We start from the raw sequence: 16,686 nt of genomic DNA on the forward strand, positions 1-16,686 counted from the left end.
CTTTATAATGGTGCATCGTTGCGCTGTGAAATGTCGAACTTGGCCCACGTGGCACGGTGACCCGACCAACGAGTAACAAACCTGTTTTTGTTTGTCCCACATATTGTTTCTTACATATGTTGCATGTGGCAACATATATACCGCAACTTTTTGCATGTTAAACTTTGAAAATAAGGTGGAAATCGTCAGGGCCACTTGCAACAGAATGGGAAATGATTCCCAGAATCAATTCTCAAGTATAGCGGCCAGTTCCAGAAAGTTCCATTTACACAAAATTATCATTATTGTGACTGTCTTCCGTTACACGAAATCTATTTAGGATACCGGCGGGTATATCACAGAAGTGTAGGTTCGAAACCTCCTCTTCGTGGTGATTTATGATGATTGCCACCAAAGAAACGACGTTGAAAGTTCTTTTAATGTTTCGAGGGTTTCCATCCAAGTATCTCTGAATCATCAAAGGTATCACCGGAAAAATTAATAGCTTTTCATTAAGGTCGAATACATTAAAACCTGCATGAGAAAAGCAGCCTTGCTCAAATGTTTAATCATCTGAAATACATCATGGCAATAATATTATAATTGCTAAACACCAAAAATGTGGAAACCTTGCCTACAATCATCAGCAAATGTTATCGCTGACGTGTTCCACGAAGCGGAAAGGTGTGTAGCGGAGCGTGTCTTGTGTTACAACGGTTGTTTACAAAAGCCCTTTAACACAGGACGGTAGGCGGCATGGTAATCCTGAAGCACAGAATTATCTGTAGGCAAGCTACTCGTGCAGAATCAGTGCTTGTGTTTGTCTCTACGTTGCCATGGTAGTAAAGGTTTTGTTGAAAAGAATCGACACGACCGTGATGTAGTTTAGTGAACTCGATGGATGAATAAATGTTTGCGTTTTTTCCCGCATTACGAATGAAACGAATAAGCTTCACTGGTAATCTTTGAATACGTTAAGTTTACAATCCCTTGACTTTTATATCGCATTATTTTTGTTTGAAGTTAGTAAACAGGGTGTCTAAAGAATGCTTTAACAGCGTTTAGACTCGGAATGTGTAAATTATCGGAGCAAGAACCTGTCTACTAACTGTGTCGAGACCGTTTGCAAAAAAGCTACGCAAAATACCAAAAATAGGACCTAGCAGTGAGCAGTGAAGCCGCAAAAAAAATGCCAGTAGTCAAGAAAATTCAGCCTGCGGGTAAGTGGGATAGTTGTTTTTCTCGGCGCGCTGTTTCCGGCCTTCGGACAGACACAAAAGGTCGGTCGCCCATTATGCGCTGAAAGCTCGTAAACGCCCACCTCACAACGTCTATCTGTTCCGGGACGGCGCACATTTGATGAATCACACTTTAATGACAACAGGATTCGGTGCCCGTCGACAAAGGAACCTCATTTTCCTGTTGTTGTGCCGCAACCAATATACCCAACCACACGACGCTTGAATAACGCCTTTTCACTACAGGGCCCCACTATACTTATTACTATATAATAAACGTTAATTTCATTTAAAAAATTTGGGGGTTGGATTTTTCTGTTTCGGTTTGAAGGTGTTGGATTTTTTTCAAGTTTAAAGTAATTTTAAAATTGTAAAGCTTTGCGTATAATTTAATGCACTCCGGCGTTTCCTACAACTACGTATTTTTATTTCTCACTTCTTAGAACACTTGGTACAAACAACTTAAACAGAAGTCAAGGTTACCTTAATTTAACCGTCGAATTTGAATTATTTTATTCAGGTCGAATTCTAAATGACAACGACATTGGTGTTGATTATTTGGGACACACATTGTACGCTGAAGCTCTAGCTGAGACGATCGCCAACGTCTCGAGTCCGATCACGATTGGGATTTTCGGAAGGTGGGGAAGCGGAAAAACTTTCCTCATCAAACATGTTTGTAGTAAGTTTTAACACCATTTCTTCCACGTCTTTGTCGTAAAATGACTCGTGGTAAAAAACAAATCAAAATTATTTGTCTTTTGTGCAAAAAGTTTACTGCGCGGATGAATAACGAACAAAAGAAGTGACAATTTATTAATTATAAATTATAATAAATATTTTTTGCGTAAATCAGATCGAATATCTTTGTAATTAGCTTAGGAATACAAGTTACAATATTTATTTCGTGCTTTAATTGCCCTGAACGTGAGGGAAAACATTTTTCCTTCTATATAGACGCATAGAATGGTTGTTTTACATATATTTTAAACTTGTTTGAATCTTTTAAGATCGCGGAAAATACCTTCGCTAAAACAGTTAATTGATGAGTCTGTTAAAATTAGTCTATCGCTCATGCAGATTTGTTGAGGAGGCGGCAGCAACAGGAAGAGGAAAAGCCCAGCGCCAACTCATCATCGGGCACGTCGAGTTGCGGTGTTGCATTTCTTCTGGTCTTCGCCCTAATCTTTCTTGTGGCGATAATATGCATTCTCATCCCGACCATCTTCCCATCTGGTCCAGTTGGCAAAAAGTTCAGTGGCGCCTTAAACGACACCGTGCGCGACTTAAACTCCACTAAAGTGTCTGCGCTCTACTCCAAAGTAGCACGGATGAGTTTGCGACAGATCCTTGCCATCACTGCATTATGCCTGGCAGTCTTTCTTGCCATACTCGGAATGCTCTGTGCGTACTGCTGTAAAAGTGGACCTAAGCCGGAGACCTGGAGCAGTCTTAAGCTTCTGTTCATCGCCGCATTTACAAAGCTGCCGGTAGAAAGCGACGCCAAGGCAATTGTGAGGGGAGATGACGATGACGTCGTCCTTGCCCACGACACGAGGCGCGGGTTGCGAGAGAAACTGAAGAAGTTCAGGCACGACGGGTAAGCAAGATTACCCTTTCTTTTAATTTATGACGTTTGTACCTAAATTTCACGAAGATTTATTCCTGTATAAATAAATGCTATCCAAAATAACACGAACATATTGTTTTAGTGAAACATCAATTCAACTGATAAAGTCCACCCTTACTCGAAAGAAAAAAGAAGAACCAAAACTCCAAGTGTTCAAACCAGATGTACAGCAGAGCACCTTGATCTCCCTACTGAACAGGTGCACGAACAAAAGATGAATGACTAATGTTGAGTCTGGACTCCGTAATCTAAAGATTAAGGATATTAATTGGAGTATATGTAAAACCAACCTTGTTGTGCCTCGCAGTTACATATTTGTGAACTTCAACGCTTGGGCGTGTGCGGGCAGCGACAACCTCTGGGCGGGAATCGTCACCGCCCTTACCACCGCCATTGAGGCCGAATTCGGAAAAGTGACGTCACGGCTCTTCCGCATGCTGGAAGTGGAATCGACACCCGATGATGTCATTGACAAGCAGGGCTCGAGAATCTTCGCGAAACTCGGCACCAACGAACGTCGTGTGAAGCAAATTCTAACAGAGAGGGGGGTGTTGGCTCACTGTAGGTCGTATGACGTCTGGCGAAAGGAGAGCAAGCAGAACCAAAATACAGAACTAGATAGTGAGTGATTTTTATCGCAACCTGATCGAAATTTTACCAACATTTCCATTGAAACAGCGTAACCACGTCGTTGTTAATGTGATTTAATTGTCAAAAAACTAACTTTGTTTCGATGCATCAAAATTTACATCAAAACCTGTCCATAACAGCTTCAAATTACTTTTTGTAGATCGATATTCCGGCTGGTGGGTGACAGATTATCATAACCCAGTGGAAGCTCAAAACGCATTGAGTTACCTGCAGAAATCCAAAATCGAAGTATCCTATTCCGATCCGTTCTCCCATAAAAGTCAAGACGAAGTTGCGACGGAGGAAAATCAACCCCTTCTCTCAAACCGCACAGTGGCGCCAAAGAACAGGAGCTTTGGCGTTCTTTTAAGAACCCATTCGAAAGTTGCCTGTGGAGTTCCACTTTTCTATTGGCTCCTGTTTGCAATCTTCGTTATTTTGTTCCCGATACCATTGGCGATTTACGCTACAGTGGTAAGTACTTGAGGATGGACTTGTGTGATGTTAACAATGCTTTCTAGCCAAATGGGCAGAACATTTGACGTTAAACCTCATTAAAGGATTTTTAAGGTCTTGGTATAGATTAGAAATAGTGTTTTGGAATTATTCGCTTTTAGGTCTCGACCCCGAAGGCAACAGTCATTGGTGTCATCACCCTTCTTCCCGGAATAATTTTAAGCGTCTTCGGCACCGCGAAGTTCATTTACGCGATGGTGAATTCTCAAACTGCCCGAATCAAGGCCGCCCTTGAAGGTGCGAGCAACAACCTCCAGAAGGAACTCGGTCTAATGAACATCATAAAAAATGAGGTGAAGTAACAATTGAATTAGCCTTACACAAATACCCCTTGTCTCCACTCTGCAGAATTGATTTGGGGATTTTTATGTTGGAAGTATCATTTCCTCCATTTTCTTTATGTCGCTTTGAGGTTTTAATCAACAAACCATAATACGCCAGTCAAATATAATACGGCTGATATAGGATTTTATATAGGCCGTTGGTCAAGTCTAGCAATTTCTGTAAAGGTGGATCACGTATCTCGGCTTATACAATGCGCAGAGTTCACGCACAAACGAAAGTACAAGGTGGTGATTTTGATTGACGATTTAGACAGGATACCGCTTCCAAAGGTAAATCCGCGTTTTTCTGCTATTGTCGTAAAAGTAGTGATTCTGCGACGACTATATTATTTACTTAAGTGATTTGTTGTGAGTAAACCGCTTACTAAAACACCCTACTCTTCTCCCAAAAAGGTCAAATCCATCCTAGAGGCCGTAAATATCCTTCTCAGTGACCGGTCTTCTCCATTCGTCTGCCTCATTGCGGTTGACTCACGCGTTGCCGTGAAAAGCATTGAGGTGGGAATTGGGGCCGCGTTGCAGAACTCCAGTGTCTCAGGTCACGAGTATTTGAAGAAAATCATCAACCTACCGTTCTGCATGCCCCAGGTTGTTGTTACCTACCAATCATAGTTAAATTTGTTGAAAGTTGACTTGCAAAAAAGACACAAAAAGAACCCAACAAGTCTTCCCGATAACAAATAAAACTCCGGGTTGTCTATAATCAAAAACTTGTTGATCAACACCAAAAATCTTCTCCATTACCCAAACATTGTTGTTTTAGGCCCGTAAGAAGAAGCAGTTTATCTTTGGTTTGATTGACCAATCTGACGAGACCAGCACGGAGGTGTTAAGCACAGACCCAGGTAAATCTAACAAAATACAACGCAGATTAACAAAGCTAACCCAGAAGGGTAAATTGCACTTATGTGGTGTAGTATAAAAAGAAGAATTGTTTGCTTCAGAGGGAGATTCACCAAGGACATTATTCGCAAGTACAGAGTCGCTTTCGCGGAAGCTTTCGAAGATAGTTTACCCACATGAGGACGAAGGTAAAACAAATTGTTTGCGGATCGACGATAATCTTTGTTGTGTACCGCTTGACTTAGTCAAAACCTTTTTTAACAGCAAGGTCACAAGTCTTGACCTTGTGAAAACCCTTTATGGCAGCAAAGGTCACAAGGCTTGACTTGTCCTTTGTCTTTGGCCTGTTTAGATGCAAGTTTAATGATTTGTAACTGCAATTATGTTTCAGATGTGCAATACATGGGGGAGTTGAAACCATCTTCTGGCCGTTCGTCCAAACGAGCTTCGATTCAATCCAGAAGAAGGAAATCAGGCGGTGGCGTTTATCCCAACGAGGACGACGGTTAGTGTTGATGCTCATTTAACTTTTGTATTAAATTAGCAATGGTTTATGCTTACGCAAACATGAACCACAACAAGTGCTGTTATGCGTTTAGATTTGATATTTGTCGGTGCAACGACCAATACAAGCCAGCAGGTCACTGAGATCGCTGCGACTGAAGAGAGACTGAACGATAAAGAATTTCTCTACGCCAGTCGGTACGACAAAATTAGTGCTAAAAAAAACTCTTGGAAAGGAGAACTATTATCTTAGACTTGTCATATTACGTAGAGCCACACATCGGCAACCCTTTAACCTTAAGGAGCAAGTATGTGATGCACATGCTGGTGCAATACATTTACCAACAAACCATATGGATACAACTAACAGCATTCATAATATGTCCTCAATATGAGCTCATTTGAAAAGCTATTGACTTTTCCAGTGATTTCTTTCAAACCGATTTGATGATTCAGCGATACTTGGATGGGAACCCTCGAAACATTAAAAGAATTTTTAACGTCGTTTCTTTGGTGGCAATCATCATAAATCACCACGAAGAAGAGGTTTGCTTATTTTGATCTAGTGCTGACGTGATATATCCCTGGTCCCAAGATGAAGTGACCAAATTCCTTCGGCAATTGACATTTCTTAAAATTTCTAATTCCAGATTATCTTGTAAATGCTCGAGTTTTGTTTGTAGTTCTTGAATAAGTCCTTTCAAAACAAATGTGTGGTAACATTTGGTTTGTATTTGCGGCACAGAGCAGCAAACGAAAGTATATGAGAAGTTTAAGTGGTGATGCTTCGTCTTCAGCAAACGACACAAGCGCAGGTAGTGGGTGAATATTAACGATTCTCAGTATTTTATTAATCTTTAAAACCCCTATGTTCCCTCACACTTACTATATATATAGCCAACCAACAATGAGCCGAACACAAGAATAAATCCAGGCCTAATCTTTATTGTACTATATATGGGTATGCTGCAAAAAAAAATGTGTGTTTTGTTTTAAAGAATATATACGGACAAGGAGCACCGCTCGAGATCTGATTGCTTGGGTGATATTGACGGAACAGTGGCCGTACCGGATGAGTTACCTTCTTCAAGTCATTGAAGATTCCGACCAAAGAGAAGAGGCGGGAAGGCAAGATGAGATTCTGAGAGATGATGTACCGCTGGTGGACATTTACTGGTAAAAGACTAAAATGCGACCCTACTTTTTGCGGAAAAATTTATTTTTTATAAGCAAAGGGGCCTGACGGCACTATTGGTTGAGCTTTGCTTGGCTATAGTGTTCCACCTTGTTTTCTCCGTAAAGTTGCACCCAGTTTGGTGCCCAGCGGATGACAGTGATTGTATAGTCACCACAAGTCTTTGCTTGGCCGTTTGGTCAGCAAAGTCGTCTGATAGTCACACCAGCTGCACAAATGAGACCTTATAGGTGGAAACAGTGGCCATCTGTCTGCAGCTTACACGATTTATTTTTGTTTGTTGACTTATAAAGCATGTTTATAGCGTTGGAAATGGGTTTTCATTGGAATGTTTAAAGTTAGTTCCGCCTAATGAAAAAATATTTGCACTGTTTGATATTGCCGAGAGCTTGCCTGATTTTGGTCAAGTTTTTGCAATAGATGTAAATTGTTACTTAGTTGTTTGAAACCTGTTGTTTAAAATGTATTTCTTGCAAGGAACAAAGTACGAAAAGAAATGATCATTTCGTCCGACTCTACTCTGGCTTCATTGGACGGCGATGCCGATGAGTTTTTCGGCTTTCTGGTGCAACTAAAGAATCGAGGTCCAAAATGCCGTTGGACCAAGAAAATGGCCAAGTTTCTCATGCAATACACGATTAACCTTGACTACAGCCTTAGGCTCCAAATTGCGCAGAAACGTGCGCAAACTGATATGGCTGCAAAGTTAAGTACCGTCATGCCTCTAATCACTGTGAAAAAAGAGGAACCCTAAAATATGTTCAACTGGAAAATCATATATTGTTACTAATTTGTTGACAATGTATGGTGGAAATTATTTATACGGAGAACGGTGTATTTTTGCCTGACGTATAACCTCGTGTACTATGTATTTCTATGTTCCAACTCAGAAAATTCCTGTGTAACATTATTGTCAAATTAATACAGTTTCAACAAAACCGAAAACAAGGAAAAAACACAGAAAATCAATTTTGTGTTTTAAATTTTCCCGCTTTTGTGCAAGAACAAAAAAAAAATTCCCTCTGAATTAATTTGCGCAGTGGTTTTTACAATGTAATGTACAAATTCTCAATAACTTTCATTCAAAACATTACAACTGTCATTGCGGCTAACACATTGAAAGTTTGGTTTCGTTCAAAGTCCGGATCCGATACATGTTGTTCACATACCCCGCCCCTTCACCATTCGCAGGACAGATATCACTAATTCCGATCAAACGATAGGTGCTATTTGCCGTAGCCGAGCTTCTGCAATTTCCGCTATGTTGTATTCCAAACACATCGAATCCACGAGTGTATGCGACCTGAGCGCATTTTTCTTTGGGACTTTTGCGAAATAAGTAGAAATCGCTCAACAATGGATCTGTACCATCGAGGGCAGGCATCGTGCGCGGTACCGAGTCTTTCCAGCATCCCAAGTCTTCCAGTACAACTGTAAAGACAGGATAAGTTCGCACCTCTCCTTGACAAAAGACTTTAAACGAACATTATCCAGAATATGCTAGGGTCGGGCTCTATGGCCGTTGTTGCCATTCGTTTTGAAGGGTAATATACTTATAACCATTAATAGTGCATCATTATGACAATGTTGCCCAATAGAATTATTGTTACGTAGGGATAAATGTGTGTCAGCTGACCTGTCACGATCTTGTCTAGTTCGTACACGTGATTGTCGCTTGGTCCACCCAAACCGTTCGCTCCGCAGTTGGAAGATTTGCCAAACATTCTGTAACGATATTCAGCGGAGCATGACGTCAAACATTTTCCTCCGTCCTAAAATGGGAAACATTTGCTCTTTCAAAGCGCCTTAGGCGGTAAATACGAAAATATTTATTAGCCGCTCAAGGGTAAAGAGTTTACTGTCTGACATTCCTGTGGTTTTCAAGAAATAAATTTGACAAGTCCTCTTAAATAAAGCTTCGTTTTATCACTCATCTATTCAAAAGACAAGAAAGAGTTTCCCCTGATAACGTTAACATTCTGATAATCAACTGAAACCTAGTTTAAATGTAATAAGAGTGGTTGTTGTAAACCTGCCTGCATGGCAAAAACTGGTAACTGGCGCGACGAAGCAACTTTGGCACATTTAACAACGGCAAATTCCCTCGTCGTGTAATCACCATCAAGACTTGGATCGGTCTCAGCATCAGAAATCGCCGATAGATTGGACACGTCCTTCCAACATCCCAAATCTCTGTAGAAGGCTGTAAGATCCATGTTAATAGAAACGACCTTTAGTTTATACGTCCATGTATGTACCTATGTCCTGAGTCGAAATTGTCGCTGATGGACCGTAGTGTATGAATGCCGCAACCAGTACAAGGAAAATTACTTTCTGATTTATCATCGCCCAACTTTTTTCGAGTTAAGAATACTGCATTAAGTTTATCTGTCGCCTCTCGGTGTGGGTAAACTGTTTGTGGCCGCTCTATATTTGTTATCACATGCCTTTTGCTGTGTGATTCATGAACGAACGACGAATTTTGGGACACGCAATTGCAGTGAGTCAACACCAATTGTGTCAAGTTTGAAAGTGGTCATGTTGTTCAATTTGGCCTAATCAGGCCATTAACGTTTTAATTGCGGTCTGTGTAGAAAAACCGAAACATGCCCAAATAGAGTTACTGGGTTTTCAAAGCGTGCATCATATTTTTCAAAATGTGATCAAAGAGGCCTGTAACAATGAGGATGTATCAAATTAACTCATTACTTCCCTTCTGTCACGAGTAATTATAACCTTCGCAGTAATGTGGGTGTCTGAGACGCAGCAGGATACGTATTTTTACAAAAAGGTTGGTCCGGTGTGCCCGGTAACAATGACCCATGAGAAGTTTCAGCTTCGCAGAATGAGAAACCCACCTTACCGATGCATCAAGCTATGTTGGTCAACTACTATACAGTTTACCACTGGCTGAGCGCAGGAATAGAATTGCCTATCTTGCGTTCACGTGAAGTGCTATTCTCCTTTCACTTCTACAACCGCAAATGCTCAAAAAATGCACGACCGATGATGAAGTATTTGGGTAACGCGCAATTGCAGGTTGTGCGATTACATGAATTGGGCAGTATTTGTATGTGTACCAGTATGTTGGCATGCCATATAGCTGTATGTGAAATATATGGGGAAAGAAATACACCACCCAAGATGTTTGTAGTCTATGCATTTCTTTTAGTAATAACCGTTGCACAGAGTTTCCCCAGCAGTTGATTGCGAAATCTTAATTTCAAAAGTTATTTTTTAATCAATATCGAATTTATGAATTAACCTTGAATTTTTATGTAAATCGTTTCTAAATACAAAATTTTTTATTGTGTTTTGTAATAATTTTAGTCCGTTTGGAGCGTTGCATCCATTGTTATATGTTTTTTAATTAAGTTTCGAGGTTCTCTTCTCCCGTCCTGCGATTGTTTTCGCATTGTGCTTATTTACTCCTGATGAAGCGAGAAGTACACGCGAAAGCTAGTGTACTTTAGAATACAAAAGTCGGTCCTCTTAAAAAGTGCCAAACCAAAAGAATTCAGTTCGTAGACATCAGACTGATACGGCCCATTTATTATTTTAAGGTTCTTTCTTACATATATGTATACAAGGAAGTTTCTAACTATTTATAAAAGCGGTAGTAAAGCAAAACAAATGAATTTTTAATCAAGGATTGCAATTCTTTTGATAGCGAACGATGTAGCAGTGAGGATTACACGAGTATTTCGACCTTAAGGGATGTATTTGCATAATAGTATGTTATTGGCCAATGGTGATATGCAGCATTCGGGGCTGTTAAACTTCTGAGGTCGAATGTAGAGGTGAGTTCTCGCCCTGTTTGATATCTTTTTCTGGTAAAGGCTCCGAAAAGATCTGTTAAAAATCAAAATCGTTGTTTTATCGTGAATAGTCCAAACCTAAGCACTTATATGGCAGGAACCTTTCGCATATCTTCTCCTCTCTTTCGAGTCTTCACAATTTTGTAGATTGCGTAACCAGGTATAAAGATAACAGAACTGACGCTTGTGAGATGGCCGATGGCTTCGGCCCACTTTGGGTAAGTGTAGTTGTTGTAAGTCGGTCTATTGAGATTTGCCATTGCGTAAATCGCCATTACCTGCACAGTTTGAAGCATTAGTCAACTGTAAGTATTTTTAAATGGTTTTCAGTGAGTGCCTACTGCGTAATATCCCAAAATATTCAGATTTAGGGCAAGTGAATATGTAAATTTACCAAGTTGATAAAAATGTTGTTTAAATCAATACTTGCAAAAAAGTTTGGTCTCTTAAAACAAACAAGGGGCTGTGGCACCAATATACATGTATGTATAATACGTTTAATAAGCGACAAGCCGACAACATAACCCAAACTACTCACAGTGCATGTTATTGGAGCCACATATTGCCATGAAATCTTCATCAGCAATCGACCTCTTTTCTTCCCGACCATATCGGTGATGGCGGCCCATTGTCGTTCGAATCCGTAGCACCAGGAAACCGCCACACACTCACATGTTAATATGAGAAGCCAACACCACCCAGCTATGCTGTAACTGCTGTGGAGCTCGAACATGTACACCCCGCCCTGGGAGTATGTAAAAATCCGATTAAACTGGGCAGAATATGCAATGTTTTTAAATTTAATGGCGCACTCGGGAGTAAAACTTCATAAGTTTCGGAGAAAAAGGGTAAGAAACGAGGCTGGAACTCACCTCGGTAACCATGGGAAGGCAAAGAATCATCAGGAAGACGCACAAGATTGCTTGGGAAATCTCCCTTCCATAACGATGCTCTCTGACTTTTCTGCAGTTGTCCATCACCGCCGTCACCACGGTTTCTTGAACCACAAACTAGTGCACATTTCGACAATTTTTAACTAATTTAAGCCAAGCAAACCAACAATCTTTATACTGGTAAATACACAAAGTAAACAATTTTTTTACTCTTAATTCCAGTCCCCCGATACCAATCAGCAGTCCGAGCAGTTAAAATAAAGTTTACAAAATCCATCGTAGTGCATTAAATAATGCTTTTACCTGGGTATCAAATCCGAGTGCTAGAATCATGATAAAAAACAGGACAGACCACATCTGTGGAAGCGGAAGAAGAGACAAAGTTTCGGGGTAAACCACAAAAGCCAAGCCCGGTCCTGATGTCGCCACTGCTTCGACAGTGGTGTTCTAAAAAAAACACTTTTATTTGCCCAAAGTTTGTCTTGGATTGTGACTGAAACTTACTTGATAGTTTGCCATAAAGCCCAAGGTTGAAAACACGGCCAATCCTCCCACCAAACTGGTGAAAATGTTTGAGAAAACCACCACGAATGCATCTCTGCATATAAACAACCAACAGTGAGAAAGTCCTTGGCACCAACTAATTATGACTTTGCAAAAAAATACCCACCGCCAAAAATTGTGGTGATAATCGTTAAAACTGCTGAGTGACGTCAGAGCACCGATACCCGGCCCGTTGCTGAAAATCACTTGAGAACAAGCGGCTGCCCACACCTGTACAAGTTTCATTTGTGCGTTGAGTACACTAACACGTACTATTTGCTTACCTTAAAGTCTTGCAGTTTAGCAACATCTGGAATGAGAAAATACTTTATTCCCTCTCCAGCGCCCTTTAGCTGTACGCTCCGACACAAGATGGCCACCAAGAGCACGATAGGCAGAGATGACGTAATGTACACAATCTAAAGATTATTTTTTATGTTGTTTACCTTAGCGACAAGTAACTGCGTTTCTGTGAATACAAACATGACTTAGAAGTTGTAATGCGCAGGTCTGATGATCCGTTGAACAACTAAAGGTATACCTTGGCCGACCATTTGATTCCTTTAAAGGTACACAGGTAAAATCCAACCCAGAGTATGCATAGATAAAGCGTCAAGTCCGGAACCAACTTTCCTAAATCTTCAACGCCGTCAGATAGTCGCAGAACTTCGTACCTAAAACATATCACAATTACAATAATGTCGATTGGTTTTGAGCCAGGAAAACATAACGTTATTCAATCACCTCCAATACTCGAGACCCGCAGACATGCTCTCCCCGTAAGTAGCATTGGTCGCGTTGCCTAATGTCGTGTTATGGAGTTGGTTGGGAGTGACGCAATTCATGGTGTTCCAGAGGTTGTTGCATCTCTCCCACGGCAATACGGAGGAGAAACTGTTCACCAAATACTTAGTGGCCCATACCAGTATAATGGGATAAGAAATGTTGTGATGAAGCAAAAGCACGAACTGAGCAAAGGCGATTCCTGTTTACGGAAGCGGTTGCGATTAGTTATGACTCGCATCGTGTTGGTGTTAAGTGCGTAACGAGGATTAACTGGTAGAATGTTGGAAATGTCGATGGGCATGTAATATAAACAATTGGAATATTGCATTTTTTATTTGAGCTACATAAATTTATTTCGTAGACTTTATGTTCTAGACTTAGCATTATCCTCAAGCACGACATAGGTCATACTAAAGCACACATGAAAGTGGTGGCAATTTTTGCATTAAACATTAAGTACTTTCATCAATTTTATCTATATTCATACAAATGACATTGGTTTAACACTATTGAATCGTTTTCTTGCCTTTGAATATGGGTGCTATTTTCCAGCAATGCACCAAGCCCCGGCGGCTTCTCTGACCCAACGAGCTATCCAATATTAGCATTGGTATGGCGAGAAAGATAGCGAACAGAAGATACGGCAAAAGAAATGCTCCTGAAAAGACACAAAACATTGCAGTCTTGCGTTGTGAAGACTAATTAACTGTAGAAGAATCTTGCCCTCGGTTAGGCGTTGTCTTTTTCTCTGCGACAGCAAATTACTGCAATTGTTATGTAGTTAGAAGCAATAAGACTCTAAATCACGGGTGCACAACCTGCGGCCGTACGGCCTCATGTCGCCGTGTATACTGATTCATGCGGCGACACACATGCTTTATAGCATATCCGTGTTGTCGGCTGTACATTGTCAAAAGCTTAACAGGTTTTGTCTGGATATGGGCTTGTGAAATTGGTCAGTCATTGTTGTAAAACAGAATAAGACCATGTATTTTTTGGTAAGAACAACTTTTACACATAACATTTCATAACACTTTTTAGACACAAGCAAATGCGAAATTGGCACTTTGAACTCACTGGCGGAAGTCGGTGAAATGAAGTCTGTGTAATGCGGCCGGCATTAATAAAAAGGCTGTGCGCCCCTGCACTTAAATTATTCAACAGTCGTACGTTTTCTAAGAAAAAAATGTAAACACGGGCTGTTACCTCCTCCGTGCTTAAAGCATATGTACGGGAATCTCCATACGTTGCCTATTCCAACACTCCAGCCAACGGCGGCGAACACGAAATCCCATGACTTGGCCCATTTCGGACGACCTTTACTGCGTTTCGTTGTCGACTTTTTTCCTGTATCAGGTTTGGTGTCCATTATGCACAGTTTGCTGCTTACATATACGACCTACTACCTGTAAACCTATATGACCTGTGTGGAAATCTTAGTACTTAAATCTTATTTATTCTTTAAATTACTTGATATTTGCGAGGGATTAAAGTTAAGACTGTTGCTGTGCCTATCACAAACACATAACCCTGGTATAACGCTTGAGGCAACGTTGTTGCGTATATACCCTTGCGGCTATAATATCAACAACATGGCCACGATAATCAGTGAACAGGAAACGCGTCGAGGATGTAAACGCGTGCTTTAAAAGCGCCCTTCAACGCGTAAGTCTCGTTTACCATGGCTTCAGTAATCTCCCCACTTTTCATTGTATTGCATTTCTGCAATCTCCTTTATATTGTAAGCACTCGAAATTCGCGACTGCATGCCACTTATATCGCAATGGCGCCGGCGGATTATCGGTAGTTGGCATTTCGAAAAAAATTCGTTCACGAGTTCAGTCACGTTGGCATGCTTGATTATTGAAGTCGTGGCACATTCAAGTGTTTCGCGCATGCCTCCGAATTCAAAAGGCATTACACAACTGCGAACAACGTCATGGCAGTTTGCATGTGTGGCACTTCGCATTTTTGCCGATGGCGAACAGTTCTGCAACTTAATCTTTAGAAGTCAAAACTAATTTTCCGAAAACTTTCCACTGGCCCGATCGCTGCGAATCAAAATTTTCCACTGTCTTCCTTCTACCGCCTCGAGTTGCCATCGGGCCCGAATGCTGTTTGATTGTTTGTGATTAGAAAGCGGGTTTGACCTTAACATTCCGACGGGTGGCAGTGGAATTAACGTCCGCACGGCACCAACACAATTTCGACTGAACTGACCTCGAAACATGCCAAACTCCTGGTCACGTGATTGTGCGCCCCAACACCTATTATAACGGAAACTGAAAGTTGGTTTTACCCGCCAGGTAAAGTGACGAATACTAAAATATTCGTTCTTCCGGTAAAAAAACAACAAATATAATACATTTGTTTAAAAATATTGTATTTTTTTAATGTTTTGCCTGTTTGTACAAACAACTAGACTTCTTCAGAGATGAAAAATAAACAAACACAGTAGCGAAACCAACGGCAAGGAAATTACATGACGGAAAAAGTACAACAGTGCGCAACTGTTGCAAACTCAGCGAAACGTAAACCAAAGGAAGGCATTAGTCACTAGGGCGATATTACCGAACTACGGGAAACAATAATTATGAATTGTTATGGGTAAAATCACACAACGCAGGCGAAAGTGCCAATCTATAATTTCAATATTGCGTGCAGTTGCCTTGTACTCTTATATAAACAGTGTCGCCATCATGGAAAGGTATTTGATAAACCCCACGGGTTAACCATACAGCTGTACGCAATATTGAAATGATGGAAAGCATTTTCGCCTGTGTTCCGTGATTTTGTCCGTAACAATTGATAATTCTTGTTTCCCGTAGTTTGGTCGTATGACCTGCGTGATACCTTGATTTACGGCCAACATTATTCAATATTTTCGTTCCAAAATCGACCCTTTTCCAACGCTACTCGTTGTGCGTGACACAGGTGGAAACTTTACATTTGCAAAATTACAACATAAATAACCTCGCGTCAACCGCAGTATATTACAAAGAAATCATGTATCGCTAAAAGCATCATCAGTTTTAAAGTAAAATGAAAAACAAAAGTAAAATGCTGAAAATAAAATGTTAAAACTACCCGAACATGCTGGTAGTACCGACCTCCAAGTCACTCTGAGTAGCAATGGCTTACCTGCGTGGTGTAGCACCGCACCGCAAGCATGCGTTGCGTGTGTAGATAAAATCTGCCACCAGCGCAGCCTATATGTTCAGCCAGTTTTAATGATTTATTTTCAGCATTTTACGTTTGTATTCCGGTTTACTTTAGAAATTATGATGCTTTTAACGAAACAAGTTTTCTTTGACACGAAGTTATTTCTATAATAATGTTGATTTACTGCCTAAAGAGTTTATAACAGTTGCGTCATTTTGTTATCGTTCGTTCATGTAATTTCCTAGTCTTTGGGTTCGCTTGTTTTATTCTCTGAAGAAGTCTAGTCGTTCTTACAAACAGGTGAAATATTAGAAAATAATCGTTATTAAAGAAAAGGATTTAGTAATTCACTTTTTGTAATCTCGGTTCTGAGAACTGGAGCCAGAAATGCATGTGGAAACGCGCATGTCAACTTAGTACACATTAGATTTAACTAACAGCGAAAGCATTGACCCAACACGACATAGAAAGATGAAAACGCTGTGTAGCGGAAATGTTTCAAGCTTTGTTATGTTTTAGGCGAACTGAAAAACTTTTATTTGTCTTTATTAAATCCGATTGCACCGGTTAAAAATTGAAATTGAAAATCATGTCACTTCGGACAG

General features: G+C 40.5%; 2 protein-coding genes across 2 annotated transcripts; one reads left to right on the forward strand and one right to left on the reverse strand.

Moving 5' to 3' along the window:
- Nucleotides 1-1,007: 1,007 nt before the first annotated feature.
- On the forward strand, nucleotides 1,008-8,053 carry LOC145902240 (uncharacterized). The gene is made up of 17 exons (XM_082990126.1): nucleotides 1,008-1,199; nucleotides 1,738-1,899; nucleotides 2,298-2,817; nucleotides 2,930-3,046; nucleotides 3,155-3,468; nucleotides 3,638-3,951; nucleotides 4,095-4,286; nucleotides 4,503-4,607; nucleotides 4,731-4,925; nucleotides 5,101-5,182; nucleotides 5,282-5,368; nucleotides 5,572-5,685; nucleotides 5,780-5,882; nucleotides 6,110-6,230; nucleotides 6,430-6,499; nucleotides 6,683-6,860; nucleotides 7,357-8,053. The coding sequence occupies exons 1-17, from the start codon at nucleotides 1,169-1,171 to the stop codon at nucleotides 7,631-7,633; spliced, it is 2,982 nt and encodes a 993-aa protein (XP_082846252.1). The 5' UTR covers nucleotides 1,008-1,168; the 3' UTR covers nucleotides 7,634-8,053.
- A 2,360-nt stretch (nucleotides 8,054-10,413) lies between these two features.
- Nucleotides 10,414-14,338, reverse strand: LOC145902534 (creatine transporter-like). The gene is made up of 12 exons (XM_082990546.1): nucleotides 14,126-14,338; nucleotides 13,446-13,577; nucleotides 12,878-13,118; nucleotides 12,675-12,807; nucleotides 12,418-12,552; nucleotides 12,261-12,364; nucleotides 12,095-12,188; nucleotides 11,894-12,037; nucleotides 11,570-11,707; nucleotides 11,236-11,442; nucleotides 10,799-10,975; nucleotides 10,414-10,731 (listed from the first exon to the last, which is right to left on the reverse strand). The coding sequence occupies exons 1-12, from the start codon at nucleotides 14,286-14,288 to the stop codon at nucleotides 10,654-10,656; spliced, it is 1,746 nt and encodes a 581-aa protein (XP_082846672.1). The 5' UTR covers nucleotides 14,289-14,338; the 3' UTR covers nucleotides 10,414-10,653.
- Between the last annotated feature and the right edge of the window lie 2,348 nt (nucleotides 14,339-16,686).

This window comes from Ascidia mentula, chromosome 5 (genome assembly GCF_947561715.1).
Source record: "Ascidia mentula chromosome 5, kaAscMent1.1, whole genome shotgun sequence".
In the NCBI taxonomy this organism is placed as follows: Eukaryota; Metazoa; Chordata; class Ascidiacea; order Phlebobranchia; family Ascidiidae; genus Ascidia; species Ascidia mentula.

Bases quoted from the DNA above. Each gene is read 5' to 3' on its own strand.
- LOC145902534 (XM_082990546.1), bottom strand. From the start codon at position 14,288: ATGGACACCAAACCTGATACAGGAAAAAAGTCGACAACGAAACGCAGT. The intron at 12,808-12,877 runs GTGATTGAATAA...GATATGTTTTAG, and splicing joins GCGGGTCTCGAGTATTGGAG to GTACGAAGTTCTGCGACTAT. The intron at 12,365-12,417 runs GTAAGCAAATAG...AAACTTGTACAG, and splicing joins CTAAACTGCAAGACTTTAAG to GTGTGGGCAGCCGCTTGTTC.
- LOC145902240 (XM_082990126.1), top strand. From the start codon at position 1,169: ATGCCAGTAGTCAAGAAAATTCAGCCTGCGG. The intron at 2,818-2,929 runs GTAAGCAAGATT...ATATTGTTTTAG, and splicing joins AAGAAGTTCAGGCACGACGG to TGAAACATCAATTCAACTGA. The intron at 5,183-5,281 runs GTAAATCTAACA...TGTTTGCTTCAG, and splicing joins GGTGTTAAGCACAGACCCAG to AGGGAGATTCACCAAGGACA.